General features: G+C 32.2%; 1 protein-coding gene across 1 annotated transcript; it reads right to left on the minus strand.

Moving 5' to 3' along the window:
* Positions 1-13,679: 13,679 nt before the first annotated feature.
* LOC130955465 (glycoprotein 3-alpha-L-fucosyltransferase A-like) lies at positions 13,680-20,211 on the minus strand. Its single transcript, XM_057882314.1, has 7 exons — positions 19,544-20,211; positions 18,617-18,777; positions 17,835-18,076; positions 16,904-17,008; positions 15,706-15,862; positions 15,302-15,529; positions 13,680-14,369 (listed from the first exon to the last, which is right to left on the minus strand). The coding sequence occupies exons 1-7, from the start codon at positions 19,934-19,936 to the stop codon at positions 14,114-14,116; spliced, it is 1,542 nt and encodes a 513-aa protein (XP_057738297.1). The 5' UTR covers positions 19,937-20,211; the 3' UTR covers positions 13,680-14,113.
* Between the last annotated feature and the right edge of the window lie 235 nt (positions 20,212-20,446).

Below are 20,446 nucleotides of genomic sequence, written 5' to 3' on the forward strand. Positions count from 1 at the left end.
CCATCCACAATCTTTTTGAAGGCTTTGACTTTGGAGACATCCAAGTCGGGAGCCTTCAGCTTAATCTGCTCCTTGATATTAGTCTCGGCATCAAAGACATTATCGATAATCACTTACTCGGCTCTCCGAACAGCAAGGTCAAGCTCCTCAGTCTTCTTTATTAACTCACAAACCTACTTCTTCAGGGTCGCCTTCCTTAAATCCGAAGCGGCATTACCAGAGTTTTCACCTTATCCTCGAGGGAAGTCTGCTTAGTCTAAAGAGCAATAACCAAGCTATTGAGTTCATCGACTTGGATGGAAGCCTCAACAATCATCTTGTCCTTCGTATGAAATTATGAGCGAAGATTCATAGTCTCCACCTCAGCATCTCGGACATAGGTCGCGGAATGCAGGAGCATCCTTTGGAGCCAAGAAATGGTGATCTCTAGCGGCATCTTAGCAAGAGCTCCTCGTGTGGTCTTATCCATAAAATTTTTATCCACAACCTCGGGAGTCTGGAATCCCTGATCCAGAACGTGCTTAAAGATGGGGGTAGAGACAGCGGCATCGCCCTGGTGTCATCTCGGGGCCACTTCTGAGAAGGAAAGTTATCGGGAGAATTCACCACAACAAGTATCTCAGGGACTTGCCCTTCCCTTCTCCCTTCCACCACCCAAGGCTGAGGCCGAGGTTGACGACTTATGGTCGCAGACGACGAACCCCCGTCACCACCAGCTGTGATAGGAGGTTGGGATGCCAACCTCCTCTTCATCTCTTCAATGGCGGCAAGACCTCCAACCATGTCAACTGTAAGATAAAGCAAAAGATAACTCATTAAATAAAGAAGTCAGAAATAAATGGAGACGAAAAGATTTGGAATCTTACTGATGGCATTCCGAGCAGCCTGCTCGTTTATGAGAATATCTCTCAGAATCAACAGACGCTCATTCCACAGCATCATTAATAAATTGATACTGAGGAGTTCGTCAGTATTCACATGAGAAAGTTGGATTTTCGGCGAGGAAACATGGAAGTTCCAATAGAGATTAAATCTCTTGGCACCCTCTAAAGTCAGAAAGAAAGGAGTGGTACCCTCAACCCCCTCAACCTTAAAAAAAATTCTTTGAATCGATGATAGGATTCTTCAAATAAAGTAAAAATTCTTCTATTCGGGTCACCACAAAAAGATATAAACCCGCGACCTTGTGACCTAAATGGGACTGTCAAAGTGAAAAAAATAGAAGAAGACCCTAAGTGAAGGTACGATATCCAAGAACGAGCACCAGGAGCTTGCCATTCATCGGGGCAGGTCGGGGTCTCGAAAAATTTGCACTGCCACGATAACGAGCCCCAATGACCTTTTTCCTAGCCATCACCTACAAAGGCACCACTACATCACTACTACTACCAAGAAGGATAAGTTCTAACACTACAAAATTTTAGCTAAAAAAAGAAAAAATAAAATCTTGGAAGCACAAGAATGAGGGCAAGCAAAATCATCAAGCCACTTGAAAACAAATGGTGTCCCACCTATATTTAGCCTAATCAAAAGAAAATAAACGAAAGGAAACACATCGAAAATGGCAAGGGGCATCAAACACAATCCACAAAATAGGAAGAATGAACAAAGATTAAAAAATAAAAGCTTCAAAAAGGGAAAATCACATGCATGAACAAGAAGTATCAGAATCACTAACCTTAAAATGTTAATAGAAGGGATATCGACAGCGATGAACTTGACGAAGGCAGAGAAGGAAACAACTTGAAGAAGAAGAAGGCTAAAGAAGACTCGCACAAAGTGGAATTGGTAGAAATGAAAGATAAAGTAAAGAGTAAAGGTTATTTAAATCTAAACTAATGTTGCATTTATTGAAAAGAGAGAATAAACTAATGGTTTGAGGAATGAGGGAAGCATAACTGATTTAAAAATTAAAGGAAGCTGTTCAGTTTCATTCAATAAACTCTTTAAAACTCCTGTTTAAAGGAGGGCCTAACCCATAAACTCTGATACCCTCAACCGGAAAAGACCAGGTCTAGGAATCCGAGTTAGGGCACTGTCCCAAACAAAAGGAGAGCGTAACTAACCCAATGATTAAGGCCATAGCCGACTTCAGGGGATAACGGCCAGGTGTTACAACGGATATGTCGCCATACTCCATAACCACCGAATCCTAAAAAACAATACGCCATAATAAGTATTCAATGTTAGAAAAACGGCAACCCAAAAGGGCAAAAACTAAAAGGGAATGGCAACTACCAGGTAAACACACGAAACTCACTTACAACCTCACACTCTACTGACTTTGGCATCGGATATCTTGCAGGTTGCCCTCCCGGCCTAGTTTTGCGCTTGACAAAGTTGGGATCTCCAGTTTCCACCTTTTCAGATCGTGACCTCGTTCTGAGCACGAACAAAATAATATAAGTGAAAATAAATTTATTTCTTGCAAGTCGGGTCGGGATGAGGAATTTAGGTAGAGTTCAAGTTGAAACATTTAAACTCGCAAATAGAATTAAAATAGAGATTAAATCTTATTCTACCTTTTTGTATTCTATCATATCTATTGTTACTCCTGCCTAAGGGTGACAATGGAGTGGATAGAGACATATTTTTGTCTTACTCGATCTGCCTATAATAACTCGTATAGAATCTGTTCGCTCCTATTCGCGAATAGTAAAAAGTTGAACCCTAACATACTTCTGTGGATACCCACTACGTCCTTACCTGCTCCTATAATTATTAAAATCCAACATATAAAATTAAATTTTAAAATTTATAATAACTATCATCACATACATATTATAAATTAAAATAAAAAAATAACTATGATATAATATTATTAATCATTTTATTAATTACTTTATATATATTTATATATATTATATACATTAAAGCGAATAAAGATGGGTATTATCTAAAACCAGTCTCACACTGAGGTATAATTATCTGCCTGAATGGATAGGGATAGGATGAGTATTTGTAGATTTGAATAGTGTTCCATTCCTACTCCTATTAGCAAGTACAAGATACTGGTTAGTGAATATCGTATGTTAGAAGTTAGAACATTTAAATTTTACACACTTAAAATAGAAATCAAAACTAATTTTATAATGGTTTTCTTTTCTTTTCTTTTATTATTTTTGATTTGTGGGAGGATGTGCATGGTTGAAGACCTATTTTTTGTGTGTTTGAATGCTTACCCTAGTAAATGTTTACTAGGTATAAACATCAATTTTGATTTTTGCAGGTTACATGAAATAAAATAGCCTTAATAAATAAAAAACGTAAATTAACTTATTTTTTAAATGTGTAAAATTAATCGGTAAAACTAACATGACTTATTTGTTGTCTATAAAAACTATTTTGGTTTATTAAAACAAAAATGTTAGGTATTCAAATTTTTTGAGTAATTAAGTGTTAAAATTTAAAAAATATTCATGCATCACTCTTTTTCTCTCCTTTAATGATCATTTTTCTTCTAGTTTTTCTTCTTGATGATATTATTGTTGATGTTATTGTTATTTAATTTTTTTTTCTTTTTTTTTCTCCTTATTTTTTTTTTTATTATCATTATCATCGTACTCATCATCTTCATCTTTTTTTTTCTCTTATAAATGTTCAGAAAACTAGAGCACAGAAATTTTGATACACAACACATAAATTTTGGTATGCAGCACACAAATTTAGTATACAACACAAAAAATTTTGAAAGACCATATGCTCCAAACATTGACACCCAACTAATGAAATACGCAAAGTACATAAATTTTGGTGTATAACGTAGAAAACATGGTGCATAATACATCAATTTTGATGTGCAGTACATAAATTTTTGGAAAACTACATACCTAGAATATTGACTCACCCAACTAAAAAAAGGCCACGGATTCGTTACTCCTACTTTTGTGTGGGAGTAACATTAACCATCCTAAAATATTTATGAATGGAACCCCATTTTTTATTTTTGAAAAAATTTATAATTAGACATTGGCTCTTTATATTTTTCGTTTTTCAACATGTTCTCCTTCCCTTTTAAACATTCTTTTAAAGAAGAGAGACATTTGGCTTTAGGTTCCTGCTTCCTTCTACCGCCGTTGCACCACACTCCACACTTTTAGATCTCTCTACGTTGTCATTGGTTCTCATTCCTTGCCCTACTTCCTCACTCATTCTTTGCTCTTCACCGTGAGCTGTCACTGATACTTTGCTCCTCGCCGTCGTTGCTGGGTGGTCTCGCCTTGTTTCAATGTCGTGTTGCAATTAGAGTGCCTATACCTCGCTCCAACATGGTTTGCATCAGAGGGAACAACTAGTAATTTTTTTATTCTATTCAATATTTGAATTGAAAATTATTATTGATTCTTGTGTCAGACCTTGTATTGCCACTTGGGTGGATCATTATTTTTAAAACACAATTCTGAGCCTTTTCACGTGTTTGTGTGCATCAAATTATTAACTTTGTGATTAAGTATCTATTTTCTTTTGCTCAGCTTGGTGTTGAAATTGTCCATGTCCTCATTGGCCCAGTTTCATACTCATTGCTCTCCAAGCCTACTAAGGGTATTGAGAAGACCTTCTTTCTCTTCTCACTTCTCTCTGAGGTCCTCGCTGGCTACAAGTAAGAACTTTAACTTTTGTATTGTAACTATTGCTTATTTTGATGTGATTATATGTGTGTCATATATCTATCTTGCTCATATTTGTAAAATCAGCAAAGTCATATTTACTAGCATAGTTATATTTGTCAATTGATTCTAATTTTTGCTCATTTTTTAATTATGGATAATGAGATCAGAAAATGCATTAAATATTGAACTTGATGAATCTTTTTTTCACTTGCTAGAAATCTATCACAATTCATAATATTTTTGGTTGAAGTTTGATTTGTGTTTCATAGTTTCTAAGATGAGTCTCTTCCTTTCTAATCTGGTTGTTGGTGATTAAAGTATTTTCAAAGTTTAAAGAAATGTTAAACAATTTTTCCCAAAATTCAGACATAGTTTATGTTAGGATGTAATGTCACTATTTCATCCATGTAGCAAACCCTCGTTAGGAATGGGATATATGGTAATTATTATTTTTATTGTTGTATTGCATAAGATAAGAAGGCATGGATGTATGTGCAAAAATTTATTTGTGTGATGTATTATTATACATTGAGTTTGAACATCGAATTATAAAGGCCAACGCATTATGAGAACCAACAAGTATCTGCCAATTTCTTTATGTGAGGTCTCAGCTTTCCATTCTTCACTTTTTGACTTGCATTTGATAAAATCTTGTATTAGTGAATGGAAAATAGTACTTTTATGATGGTGATTCTTTTTCCAAGTAATGCTAGCAGGTGTTAATGCTGGCCAGCTTTTGGATGTGGCATTAGTCATCTCGTGGTGAATGTGGCATGGAACAATTGAATAATTTGTCATATTTGTCGGAACATTGATCAATGTTAGTTAGAAGGCCTTGGATTTGACATTTTTGAAGATGACGTTCTTGATCATGTGAACATTGATCATGATGAGATTGTAAATATATATGTCAATGAGTTATGATAAGATTCTAATTGCTTAATAGCTGGTAATGATACTGTTTTACTAATATTTTTAACATATGGTGAGGATGCTTCGCATGATAGCAATGAAGCCGAAGATTGATATGTAGCAAGCCAATGATTGGTAAGTTAGATAAAATCGATATAATAATGGTTAAGATGTATCTTTTCAACTTCACGTAATTTCTTTTATTATGAATTCACGCTATTGCATGATCAAGTACCTTTTACTCATGTAATTTTTGGAATCTTGGCTTCAAGGCTCTACTTATTGAGTATGCTACAAAGTATAATCAACTTTTTTTAAAAAAATAAAGCATTATTAGGTCTTTGTCGAGGATGTTACCTTATTACATTTACAATTTACATACATACATACAAGAGCAATTCTTTGATGCTTTTTTTACTCTGGTTAGTTTTAGTCATTTTCTTTAGACTGATATGTGTTTCTTTGCAAGCTAGTGTGATTTATATTGCTTATTGCTTTGTTGCTGTGACCAATTACGGTAATAAAATTATGATTGTGCCTTTTATATTCACTGTTATTCTTTTTTCTTTTTTTTGAAGTAGTTCCTTTATTCTATAAACTAATAAATCATCTTTGGTACAATAGCATCTTAAATAATCACAATTACTAGATATAATTTAAGTAGTATTGAATGACCTTTTGTGAGCTGATTATTGATTAAAGAAAAATTAGTTTTTATAGTTAAACAGGTTATTTGTGGTTTAGTAAGTGAATTTAGTCTACTACTATGCATGCTTGTGATTTTCATTGTATGTAACTGATTGCTCTATTGTAAGTGTAACTCTTTGATTTCCTCGTGTAGAGTTAGAACCGTAAGGTAAAAGACTTAACTGCCAAGGATACTCCCTCTTGCGAAGGATACAAGGCCTATGTGTGACCTGGGGACACCAACCTACCTCACGTTGAGTTGTCAGATCTCATGTGAAAAGCTTAGCCTAAATGTAGTTGTGATTGGCACTGTTGTGCATGATCATATCTTTGGTTATATTTTGAGATTCACTTTTTTTTCAAGCTAATGCAATTTTGTTGAGTTTTTGACAATATGGCACTGCTTTTATAACGTTGAAATGAAGATTATAATGATTAATGAGTGATTTTTTAGCATTAGTCATATGATTGAAAATTTGAGTTTTTGCACTATAGTTATGGACTTATGATAAATAACTAACCTTTTACATTAGGTAACCTTATTATAATCTTAGTTTTTGACTTTTTTATATTAGATGCAAATAGTGCAATGGCAATTGAATCTATTTTAATGATTGATGCTGGTTTTCTATAAATATCTGCCATCAAACTCATTTGATCATGTAACCTTTCCAAATGTATCTGCTATCATTTGATCTTAGGGTATTATGATTGGCTTACTTTTATATACACACTCAATCAGGATTCTAGTTTTGAAAATGTAGTAATGGACTTCTTTTTCTATTTGTTCTACTTTTTATACAACACTAACGATGCAATTCTAGAGGAAATAAAGAAAGACCACATGCTACAACTTGGCGGGAAGGGAATTGCCAGAATGTAGCCTATTAAATGTCAATGTAAATGGTAAAGATTGTTATATATGTTGTTAAGCTGATGCATGGTGCATTAGAACCATAGCTGTGTTTGTAATTTTTTTTAAATTTGTATTCAATTAGAACAAGAATGAAATAACTCACAAAATGAGTTTTGATGATTGTTAAAGGAATTGAAGTCAAGAATTGAGGTTATTTGAGGGGAAATAGATAAATGGAGTGTTATTCGTGTTGGTTCCTTTGTTTAAAGGTTTTCAAATGCTTTTATGGCACTTCATGACTTGAATAATCCAAACAGAGCTCTTGTCTCATCCATTAATTTAAACAAATACACTTTCTTGTTTTTCATGTTTTTATGTTAACCGCATCTTAAACTAAATTCGCCATATTAGAAATCCAAGATGATTGCTACTTTGGAAAAAAATGTCAAAGCTTGAGCATTATGATCTAGAAGACCAAACAAATCAAAGTTATTTTTGTAGGTAAAAATTACTTTCAACTTGATCCACTAAGTAAACTATACTTACAGATATTAAAAGAAGATCCAATATTTAGTCACAAAAGAATATTATGTTTTAAAAAATTTCTTGGGACACAAAAGACAAACAAATCAAAACAAAATATAGGTTCATTTTCAAGTTTTTAACTAAATTATCGGATAGGTAATTAATAAAAGAGATTCTCATTGTACAACCTTATATGTACATCTACACAGTACTTTACAACAACATATGAGAAAAACCATAATATCCTAAACTAGCATTAATGTATATCTACACAGTTTTTTACAAATCAATCATTTTTCCATGTCCTCCATGTTCATAGGATGCCATATTTTAATGTGCCAACCATTCCATATGTTGTTTGCTAAAATTGTATTGACTGCATGCCATTTCTAGTTATAAGTACCCGATCCAAACCTTGTAATTTTCAAATCCACACAGCATGCCTTGTTGGTGACATTGAATCTTAATTATACAACATAAAGCTGAGTAAGCTTTGACGTCCCAAGACCAGAATAGTAAAACCTAGAAGTGAAAAAAAAAAGATACTTTACCATAACTTTGATGATTCTTCAAAATATTCATGGAGCCCTCAAACACGTCCGTTGTCACAGAATGTCGATGTTGTGTTTGATATTGTCAACAAATAGTATGTACACCCTAAATTGGATAAGACCAAAATCAAGTGGATAAAGAGACAGAAAAACACAATAAATTTAAAAAGGTAATAGCTTAATTAAGCATTGGGGATTTAAAAACTTCTAAAGTATATGAAGTTAAAATTCCGACACAATTGTGTTGGCAAAAAAAGATAATGGGGTAGCAATTGCAAATCAACTGGTTCATTAATTCTTCTATAGTAAGGTTAACCACTTTAAGCTTAGTGTTTTTAGTTGCAATTCCATTTCTCTACAATAAACCAAGCACTTTGTGCTTGATCTTCATTCTGTGATATAGAAAAAGAAAAAAATTAGTGTTACTCAACTTCACTCCTTTAAGTGGTTGATATCTTAACTAAACCACTCTTAGCACCAACTTTTGAGATCGGAGTTTCAAAGCCAAAGCAAAAATCAATTTTAATTAGCAAGGATATATCTAAGATTATGTTTGAGAATAGATGTATAGAGTAATAACACAGTTAAGCCATTCTCATATATTTTAGCGCAATTTGTTATAAGCTACTATCGCTTATGTTGTTTATTATTTCTACTCCTAATCCAATGTGAATTCCCTATACAAGACACCATGTATTGAATTTTAGCTCTTTAGAATCATTGCCTACTTTTACAACAGGGGTTAAATTTCAAACAAGAAAAAAGTAGGAACCGTATTCAATTAGAAATTAAAATAGTTTCTACCAACAAAATTACAATAATCAAATTCAATCATCCAAGCATAATCAAGGACTCCTAATCTATTTTAAAACTTTTCACTGGTTTATTATAAAATTCTTTTGAAATCAAAACAACATTCAAGTAAAACTATTAAACTTATAAATAAATCCATTGCCAATGAAAATTGCACATTTGTACACTTCTCAGAAGGCATACTCTGTCACATGAAGAACATTCAAATTCACATAAATTTTTTATAGAAAAAAAAGTAAAATAAAAAAAATAAAATGAAACCTTAAAGGAGTAGGTCGCAGAGGTAGAGGTGGAAGGAGAAGGACAGATATCAGAGTCACTGGTGAAGAAGAGGAATAGAGAGGTGACAGAAAACAATGAAGTGATGGACCTGAGTGTAGCGGCGGCAGCGGCAGCGGCAGCGGCAGCGGCAGCGGTAGCAATAGCGTGTTGCGGTGGCGAAGATAGTATGATGCAAAAGAGAACGAGCAACCGCGCAGATGGAGAGGATCAAAGAACGAACACGGCGCAGGGAGAGGATCAGAAAGCGAGCTACTGCAGAGAGGAAGCTAAGGCACACAGAACGAGCGACGTTGATAGGAAGTTGAGTGAGAGAAAAATCCTAACAGAGCTCTTATCCTTATTTAAACTCATATTAAAAGAGATAAGAGGAATATGTAAAATAAAGAAATTAGAGGGATCAATATTTAATTATTGATTTTTTTAAAATATAAAAAAAACAGAATTTATTTTGTAAATATTTTAGTGATGGTTAATCATACTTCCACATAAAAGTGGGAGTAAGGAATCTATGGCCCTAAAAAAATATAGCAACAAAATTGTATGCTATATGTAAAAATTTGTGTGCTATGTGTAAAAGTTTGGATGCTATATGCAAAAATTTGTATACTATATTTAGGGATGTTCAAAAAAATTAATTTAACTAATTTTCTTAGTATAAATAATTAAAATTTTTGTGTCACATTATACTCATAAATATACAATTTTAGTTTGATCAATCCATGACCACATTTAAATGAAAGATTTTATAAAAAAGAGGATAATAAACAAGAAATCTTTGTATCAAAGTGAAAAAATAAAGATAAAAAAAGAAAGAAATAAGCAAAAGAAAAGATAAATATGATAGAGAGAGAAAGAAGAGAGGTTAAGAGAGAGGGACGAGAGAGGTGGAGAGAAAAAGAGGGAGAAAGGTTAAATCGAATTTTTTACATGTTAAAAACTAGTTTTAGCATATAAATTAGTTTAAATTGATTTATTAAATTAAAATTAATTTTATTTTTATTAACTGGTTTAAACTGGTGCACTACATTATAAACTGGTTTAAAATCAATTTTGAAAAACTGAACCATGAACACCTTAATAAATTTGTGCAAAAATTTGTGTGTTACGTTTGGAAAATTTGTGTGTTATGTATAAAAATTTGTAGGCTATATCATTAAATTTGTGTTATGTACAAAATTTAGTGTGCTATACTTCAAAAATTTGTATGCTATGCTTCAAAATTTATGTGCTTTCCAACAAAAATTTATATGCTATAAAAAATACAAAATTAAACACTAGTACGTATTATTTTGAGAATATTTTTTATTGTTAATGGCTAACTTAATTATACTTAGTTACTAAAATATCTTGTGCACATACCATTACTATTACTGTTATTAAAATACCAAAATATCTTATGCGAATACCTACACTTACCAAAATGAGCATTAACTAATTTTAACTATGTTATTTCAAGTCTTTAGAATCAATTTCGTAAAATTACTATCGAATGCAAATCGCTCCACTAAAATTAGGACAAATTACTTAAATAAAATAATTAGATGAAAAATTGATGTAAATACAATATTCTAAAACAAGTTACATTTTAGTCTTAACTCTATTCTATATAAATCGATATAATCTATCACAGTTTTTGAATTTATACGTAATCTACGAAAAAATTCCTGTTACAGATTATGAGTAGTAAAAAAAAATCATAAACCACTGCTACCAATCGTGGATTAGGAGCAATAAAAGGTGGCCATAAACAGCTGTATATTGGCACAATTTATGAAAGAAAGCAAAACAAAAATCACTATTGGCATAGCAGATTATTAAGGAAAAAAATATAATTAATCTGTTGCTAATTATAACAGTTTACGTGTTTAAATGATAGATGTGAAATTTATGACATTGGAAGAGTTAATCATGGAGATTACTCCCGTTTATATTGAAAGATATGTATAGATATGGTGAATTATGGAGTACCATCAAAATTGTGAATGATGGAATATTTTTATCAATATTTTTTTTATGACTACTTTTGTCAATATATAATACTTTATGTACATCTTTTATTCCCCTATTATTCATTCAAAGATTTTTTATTTTCTATATTTTTATCCACTATTTTTATTCCTGAAAATGAAATACATGTATATATACATATTCAATTGTGTCTATCTTATTTTTTTTCATTATTTTTCTTTAATTTATCTCTTATAAGAAGTTTTTTAAAAAATAATTTTTTAATGACAATTTCTAATTATTATTAACTTTAACTTTTTTCAATACAATTAAATAACAAATAAAATTCAACCTTTATTTAGCTAATTATTATTAAGACCAATTTAAATAAATACAAAACACGCATAATTAAATTTAATCTCATTTACTTCCTCTCTCTCATATTTAAAATAAACCTCCTTAAAAATCAATATATTTGATTTAAGACAAAAACAATCTAAATAAAAATAGGAAAACTTAAACTATAAAACTTAAAAAAAATTCAAATACTAAATCCTAAATCTTAATATATAAATTCATGTCATTAATTTTAAGAAGTTTGGTGAGTGAAAGAATTTTTTAGAATAATGATCAAATTCAATTTGAGTTACAAGTTAAATCTAAAAAAAAAAAATAGAAAGTAAATCTATACAAAATTAATATAATTTATTTTTAATTTAAAATATAATTTAAGACGGATGAATCATTAGCTATATGACATTTTTCAATTTTTAATAATATAATAAATGCAAGTGATATATATATATATATATATTCAGTAATAAAAAATAGTGGACAAAAATATAAAAAAAATCTTTGAATGAATAATAGAAAAAAAGGTATACATAAAGTATTATATAGCAACGGATTAATTACGAGCTAATTGGTTCGCGAAAATGTTTTTTATTTTTATTTTCAACTTTTTATATTTTAGAAAATATGATTGGTTTATGAAAAAAAGAGTTTATTTCCAAACATTGAAAATAATAAAAATATGTTTAGTTAGTATATTTTTAAAATGTGCTTTTAATATTGTAGAATTTAAAATTATATTTTTTTTCAATTATAATTTTAGTTATTTAATTTTTTATTAAGTTAACATTAATTTTTATACCGTATCAAATATAAAGTAAATTACTATCTTAAAATAATTAATTGTATTTATAATAAAGAGACATTGCTTAACAAAAATAACAATAATAAGTCTAGGTGATATTAAAAAATAAATACGAGGTACAAATACAAAATAAATAAAGCATATAAAATGGGAATACGGTTAAATTTGACTTTAAAAATGAAAATACCGTTGAAAAAGAGGATAATTGGATAAGAATACAAATGAGCTTTTAGATTAAAATCTTTATGCATCTGAATTTCACTCTGTTTTTTGGATATTCTTTTCTGTTATCATCCCAACAAAAAATAATGTACCAACAGAAAAAATAAAAAAGTATACTAACAAAAAAAATTATCATATTGCTATGAAATTGAGAAATACATCAACACAAAAATTTCAGACAAGCACCGAACAAATTTGAAAAACCTTAGATAGAGACGTTAAGGAGCTTGAAATTAAAAAAAAAATTAATATTACAAAAAAAGTTAAAATTTAAATTTCACCCCATTTAATATTCTAATTTAATTTATAAAAATAAAATAGTAAGAATTTTCAAGCCGCAAAATAAAGTTTTAAAGAGCTTTTAATTAGCAAGTCATAGAGACTGAAAGAGGAAATGAAAATACAAACTCAAATTTGACATCATATTCCAATTTAAAAAATATAACAGAAATTTTCATTAAACAATAAAAGTCTTTTACCTTTGAATGGACTATAGAGAATAAAAAAGCCGATGAAAGAGAATGAAAGAGAATTACCGGAGTTGGAATAGCCCGTGGAAGAGAGTGAAATGAGACTTGGAGGCGCTGGCTTTGTGTTTTTAACGTTATGTGATTTAGGATTTAGTCTTGATGGGTTATAAAAGGAATGATGAAGGATCGAACACGGTAAATCAAGGATTTTTCAACTGAAAACACTGTGTTTTGGATTAAAAATATTTTTATCATTTTTAATTAAAAAAGCTAAAAATTAGAAAATATCATTTTCAATTTTGCACTCTTTTTTAAAAATATTTTCACTAAAAACAATGTAAAATTACTCAACAAAACATATTTTTATATTTTATTTTCATTTTCGTTAAAAATGAAAATGGCCAAATCAATCAGCCCATTATATTTCCAATAACATTGCTTCTAGTCCGCTATTGGCAGTAGGTTTATGGGTTTTTTGTGCTGCTCATAATCTGCGACAAAAGTCTGTCTAGTAGTTTACGTATAGCGATTTATATAAAAGAGTTGGGATCCGGATGTAATGTGTTCTAAAATGTTACATTTGCATAAATTTCTCATTCAATTATTTTATTCATGTCATTTGCCCCCAAAATTAATTATTTCTAAAATCATCCTACAAATGCAAATCCAATCACACAGTTAAAAGATAAGTGATCAAGATCAACATGAAGCAATATGTACCATTGAGTGAAATGTTTAAGATTTCTATCAAATTTGAACCTAAAAAATATACAACTATCACACAGTCCATATTATGAGCGAGTCTAGAATCTAGTTGATCAAAGGCAAAAGCACAATCATCTAACATCAAATATGGAGCTTCATTTCATGACTTTGTAGTGCACAAATGAGTTCTAATCTGAAGTAAGGTATTTTCTGAATGGTAAATCCCTCTACGAGTTGGCCAAGAGACTAGGCAAAAACCAAGCCATTCCAATCTCATTCATAAACCTCTAATCCCCGGTGAATTAGCAGGCCTAATGTGTATTTCTGTAAGGCGGTGAGTGAGTGAGTAAGTAAGCGAGAGTGAGAGAGGGCACACGCTACACAAAAATGACTTCGAACTTGGCACATGGACTGCTTTCCAAGTGAGACGTGAAATCCGCATCCCCGTTGAAGCTGAAGGAATAAAGTGCTTGCCTCTGCGTCAGGCCGACCGGGTATACTTTGTAAACTTTTAGTTCGTTTCCTCCGCTTAGAACTTTAGGTCTTTCTGGCTTCCATACAGGTTCATGATTCAGGGATCTGAACTTCAAAAGAATAGCATTCTTCAATGCTTCCAGAGTTAAATTGTTTGACCTGCCAAATGGCATCAAAATAATGAGTTCTCATATGAGATGACATTCTTCTAGAACAGACGTAAGCAATTGGTCTGATCAACAACATATTCAGAGTGAATCGAATCATGTCCTTTTAGCTCCTAAACTTAAAAAATGTGTAAATCAACCCCTGAAGTTTTCAAAATGTGCATTTCACCCAAAGTAACTGTAATTTACCCTTTGGAACTTTGGGGCCATGAACAACTCACCTCCTTGAACATTTTTAAATATACAACTGTTAAATCCTTATTAACAATTGATGGAAAATTTGTCAACAAGGTCAATCTACTCAATTTGAGAAAGTTCAGAAGTTGATTTGCACATTTTAAAAAGGGTAAAATATATTTTTTGTCTTTGAAGTTTGACAAAAGTTTCAAAAATACCCCTAAATTTTATTTTGTTTCAATTTTGTCCTAGAAGTTTTCGATTTGTATCATCTATACCCCCTGGCCGCTAATTTTTCAAAAAATTTAGGACCAATTCAACAACAATTTTATAAAAACAACCTTCAACACAAGCAAATCAAGCATAACTTTCATGCATTTTTGTTGGATTGGTGTTAAATTTTTTAAAAATTTAGCTATCGGAGGTATATTCGATGCAAATCGAAAACTTTTGACAAAAATTGAAACAAAATAAAATTTTGGGGTATTTTTGAAATTTTTGCTAAACTTCAAGAACAAAAAATATATTTTACCCTCTTAAAAGTTAAGGGGCTAAAGTGCGCACGACTACAAGGGTAAAATGCAATTAACTCACAATCAAATGACATTATATTTTATACTTCTCATGATTGTCAATAAATCAGGGGATGCCATCAAATCTGATGGAAGTCTAGCGACAACAAAATCTGATTGTACTTTATACGAAAATATAGCATAATGAGTGTTACTACTAAACAAAATATTATACCTTAAGTAAATGGACTCCATTTCAAATCTTCCCCTTTCCCTCACATAGATATGATATACAGTTTCTGACCCCCGAGTGCATTTGCAAGGACGCTTCTTGAAGTCCGGGCTCTTCTCTTCCTTCTCTCTGATAGTGGTGGCCAAGTGAATGCAAAGACGACAAGATGAATGCACGGCTGCCATATCCACAAGGGCCTTGAAAGAATCAGAGGGGCCCTCATACTTCCACCTATAGAGAAGAACACAACATCCATTCACATTTGGAAACACATAAACCCTAAGATTTATTATTCAGAATCACATCATGAAACTCGCTGATTTTACATTAATCACCAATTGAAATGATGCTAAGTAATTAAAGGAAATGAAAATGACATGCTATAAAATGATGGTCTTCCAATTTACCTCAGTGATTGATTAAATGCTTCAGGATTTTCTGCTAGATATTTCATGGTTTTGGCTACAGACTCAACATCTTGTATCTCTTTAATATGTAAAATTGACCCAGGAGCAGGAGCAAAATCCTGAATATTTGGAGCACCAACAACCACAGGAACAGTTCCTGACATAAAAGAAATCAATTTCCAGAAGCAGCACCATCACTGAATTGTGCGAAACATTTCAAGAAACCAAACCTAAATGTAAAAAATATTCCATATATGGAAATGCACAACTCTTCTACATGTAATACTCATGTTGGAGCATCCAAATGCCACAATATGACCTGGCAGCATATTATCACAAATCAGATGAAGTTTGGCCTCAGGAAATTATTTTAACTATAGACTCCAGACAGGATTCAAAGGATGGCTTGTGGATACAGGAAAGAAATACCATAAGAGATGGAGGGACAATTCTAAAGGAGTCGTGAGATGCTTAACCAATTTGCGGAGTTAACAACAATGAACAGTGTGTGGGGAGAAGATCCTGAGATCCTTTCAGGACCATGCTAAATAGGAGTGAGGTGCAAGTACTGTGGAGGGGAAAGTCTGGGAGGCAAAACTTTTTTCTTTCTTTTTCTCCTTGGATCATACAAACTAATCCTCATTGGATTCAGCTCTGTTTTTATCAATATACAAGAGTTTTCTCCTTCATTATCTTATTCTATTACCGGCATCAATCAACTACAAATGTCACCCCACACACTGTTTAAAGTTTCGTTAACCACTTCAAATATCTCTAAATTTTATTCAAGCACAGATTGGCAAATAATTTGAAGGAACAAACTCGAGACAGTAGATTGGGCTCAACAAACTATTAGTCCAAGAACCATCACATAAGATGACTCATTTAATGTCGGCAATATCTACATTATCCACCGCTTAAGGACCACATGATCTATTAATTTAAGTGTGAACAACTTGTCATCATTAATATCCCTCAAGTTATAAAAAATGGTGCACTCAATTGCAAACAAATTTTCAAATTGCATTTCTTGGAAAACAATGTTACTAGATTGCAAAGAAAACCAGAAAATGGGATGCAAGAATCAAAGGTTTCAGAACCCCATGGACAACTAGTGCTACATAATGATGTTGCATAATGCATACCTAGTAGATACAATATCAAATAATGTGAAGGAATGATAAATATATTTTCATACCAGCAACAAGGGATTGGAAGAATTTTTCAGTTACATAATCCTCCTCATTAGAATTTTCAAAGGCTAAACTAAATTTGTAGCGCTTCAGGGTTTCCACTTTGTCCACTGCAAGAAATTAATAATAATCGTTAATACATCATTGTATATTCATTGAAATTTGGAAGTTATCACCGTAAAGAGGGGAAAGTTGGACCAATTTCAAAATACTTCTAATTAATGATAAATCAGTCAATCACCTACTAGATTTAAATTTATCAATATTAATGATAAGTTAAGTCTCATCAGATTGTTGACACGTCTAGATTTAAGTTTGATTTCCTTATAATGAGTATGTGTAGTAAAACACCATCAACATTAACAACAACAAAATCCAAAACACAATTGTAAAGATAAGATCCAAATAACAGAGAATTTAATTAGAAATGTGCAGAGACAAATTTCAGAACCTAGTCTATAATGTGAACAAGGTACAGCTTAAGCATTAACAAGTTTTTTCGGTTTAAGAAAAAGTAGAGAACCTCTGACTTTAGTGACATACATGCAAGATCTAATGATCTATTAATCGAATTTCAAATGTTTTTTGAATGTCAATTCAGCTCAAGGTAATAGACCAGTTGGTGCTCAATTGTGGTTTGAATTCTAATGGTTCTGATTAGAGAGCATTTTTTCACATTGAGAATTTATGTAGAAAGCATTTGTGGCCACATAAGAACCAGGTCACAGTCTTTTGAGGTTTAAGTACAGCAATCCAACCACTTTCTTCCCTCATTTGTCAGACAAACTAGCCACACCAACATTAATAAAGAAAGTACTATAGCATAAGCATAACTGTGTATATTTAAAAAAGTCACCATCTAAGAGGTAGAAGGGCGAACAATAATGGGGACAAAAGACATCAATGTTTTAATTTATTGCAATTATTCGAATGTACCTCTTCCATCATGGTTCCTATGACAACCGCCATAAGAATCAATCTTGATGTTTTCTTTTTCAAGGGCTTCAAGAGCTTGCAACCGAAAATTTCGAGCACCACAATTAGAAATGAATGCAGCTGCTAGAGCACTTTCACTTTTTGGCTTCACGGGTGCCATGATGTCATACTCAGCCCATGAGAAATATCCAACAGGAACATCAGATGATAGACTGGTTGTCATTACAATTTTATATCCCCTCCTAGAACATAGCGATGTTGAAATATTAGTTCATTTATTACACTATTTTTAAGCTTTTGAAAGGGAACATGCTCCAGCCTCTACACCAAATAGAGAACACCAAAGAAAGAAGAAACTCAATTGAGAAAAATAAAATCGTATACGCACAGTAATAAGTATTATGCGTTAATTATAACATGCAATGAAAAGTAGACAGTCACCGAATTGATTGAAACCCTGTACCACATAGCATATAGGTTATGTTCAATTTCATAGGATCAAACTCCCGAGCTTTATGTTTGCCCTCCTTTAAGACATAGTAGAAACTTTGTTCTCTACTTTACATTACCCACACTTTTTTCGATTTAACTTTAAAAATGAAGCAAAACAATTGTATCAAATTAAAGAAATATGTACCCTTGTAACCTCGCGGTTGTGTGTGTGTGTTGGGGGGGGGGGGTGTTTACCCACTTAAACTTTAATGGACCAAAAATAAAGCAGCCATATACAAAGTAAATTATCAAACCTAATGACTCAGCACTTTATATTCGTGCTTACCCACCGTCGTGCCATTGCAAGATTGTTCTCTGAGTAGTATTGTGCGGATTCCATCGATCGTAACACACTAGCTGTTCCAGATGGTTGAGGTAGCCCAAATGCAGCATCAGGTGTCCTATCCCCATCATAACCAAATTTGCATCCCACCGCACATGATTTCCACTCCTGAATTGCATGAACTAAAAACTTCAGACAGACAGGAACAACCACACGGACTTTAAACATTTAGCAGGCGGTTACATACACGAACTTTTTGCAATCAACAATCAAACATGCCAACAAAATAGCATTGTAGCCGCAAAGAAATTCTTCAACATCACCCACAACAAGGAAGTAGTGAAGTCTACAATCAGTGCTAGAAAACATATACATCCACAACAATTGTGATCAAGTACCAACAATTGCAATTCATAATATTGGCTACATATATTTCAAATTTGGATTTTGTTGCTTTCTCGTTTATAATTTATAATCAGCTTGATTACACTTCCTCATAAAATCCGTGACAGATCATGCCTCACAAAATCAGAATATCTAATCTTTGTCTGCCTCAGAAATCATCCTTTTCACATACAATATCTAAGTATAAGCAGCTCATATACAATATACAAATTCAAAACCTGCAAAGTAGATCCATGCTTCTAACAAGCCGATATCCAAATAATATAAAAACTATACTAATTAGAGCAGAATGTGCTTGGAACTGCATACACTAATTTACTAACTCGTGAATAAACGAATAGTTAACTACCCTTTCAACCAAATGTGTGTCTAAATTTGCAAATTTCGGAAACCAAAAAAAAGAAACATGCTATAACATACATACAATAATCTCTGAACAACAACTAGCTATTAAAAACTTCTATCAAATCAAAGTTACAAAAGAAAGATGGAAGAAAAAGAACTAAAAAAAGAAGAAAGAAATTGAAACCTGGTCAGCTCCAGTGACATAAACAGGTTCCTTGTTAAAATCCCTTTCATACGTTACAGAATCTTCTCTCTCCAACCACTCTTCGCAGCTCTCCGATTCCGAATTCTTTTTATTAGTTCTACCAACAAGCAAACCAAAATCTAAATCATCAGCACCATCCACCACGGACGCAGCACGTGACCGGTAGAAAAAGTCAGTGACCATAGCTGCGTTCTCCGCCATGTCGAGCCTCCCTAAAAACGCGATCTCCGCAATGACCACAAGTGCCACCACAAGAGGCATTAGATTCGAACATTTCCGCTTCGGAAGCAAACCCGATTGAACCGATGAAACCGGTAAACCTTCGTGAGTTGACTCGGTTCTCGAGCCTCGCAGGTTCTGCACGAGACCCATCAATCAACGGATTCTAGCTCCAATTTCTCGATTCCTTCAATTTCCAATTTTAAATTGGCCGGAAAATCCGATTGGGGATGGAAAGGGAAGAACTTGGTGCCGTTATAGCTACGATTTCTAACCCACTTTCTACGATTTGAAAGAAGTGAGGGAAGAAGGACAAAAATGAAGACTTGTATTTTTTTTTTTTTTTGTCAGTGGAAGAGGTAAAGATTTTTCAAAGTAAACGGTGGGGTGGGGTGGTGTGTTGAAGCTTGAACTCACTGAAACCAATGAGCAACACAACACGACGAAGGAAAATATGAACAAGTCCTTCTTTATATAATTTCATAGTCATATTCTGGTAATTCATTAAATATAAATCTTAAATATGGTCTAATTGATTTATGAATTTTATAACAACCATAACAGCAATAGTAATTAATAAATGCATTTGGTCAATTAGTTCAATTAGTTATAATTTAAATCACATAATTTTTCTATATTTATATAAAAAATACGAATTCGAAT

This window comes from Arachis stenosperma, chromosome 10, assembly GCF_014773155.1.
Source record: "Arachis stenosperma cultivar V10309 chromosome 10, arast.V10309.gnm1.PFL2, whole genome shotgun sequence".
Taxonomy (NCBI): domain Eukaryota; kingdom Viridiplantae; phylum Streptophyta; class Magnoliopsida; order Fabales; family Fabaceae; genus Arachis; species Arachis stenosperma.

Excerpts from the sequence above, each read along its gene's own strand:
- LOC130955465 (XM_057882314.1), bottom strand. The coding sequence starts at position 19,936 with ATGGGTCTCGTGCAGAACCTGCGAGGCTCGAGAACCGAGTCAACTCAC. Across the intron at positions 18,077-18,616 it reads AATCTTGCAATGGCACGACG|GAGGGGATATAAAATTGTAA; the intron begins GTGGGTAAGCAC and ends GCTATGTTCTAG. Across the intron at positions 17,009-17,834 it reads TAGGAACCATGATGGAAGAG|TGGACAAAGTGGAAACCCTG; the intron begins GTACATTCGAAT and ends AATTTCTTGCAG.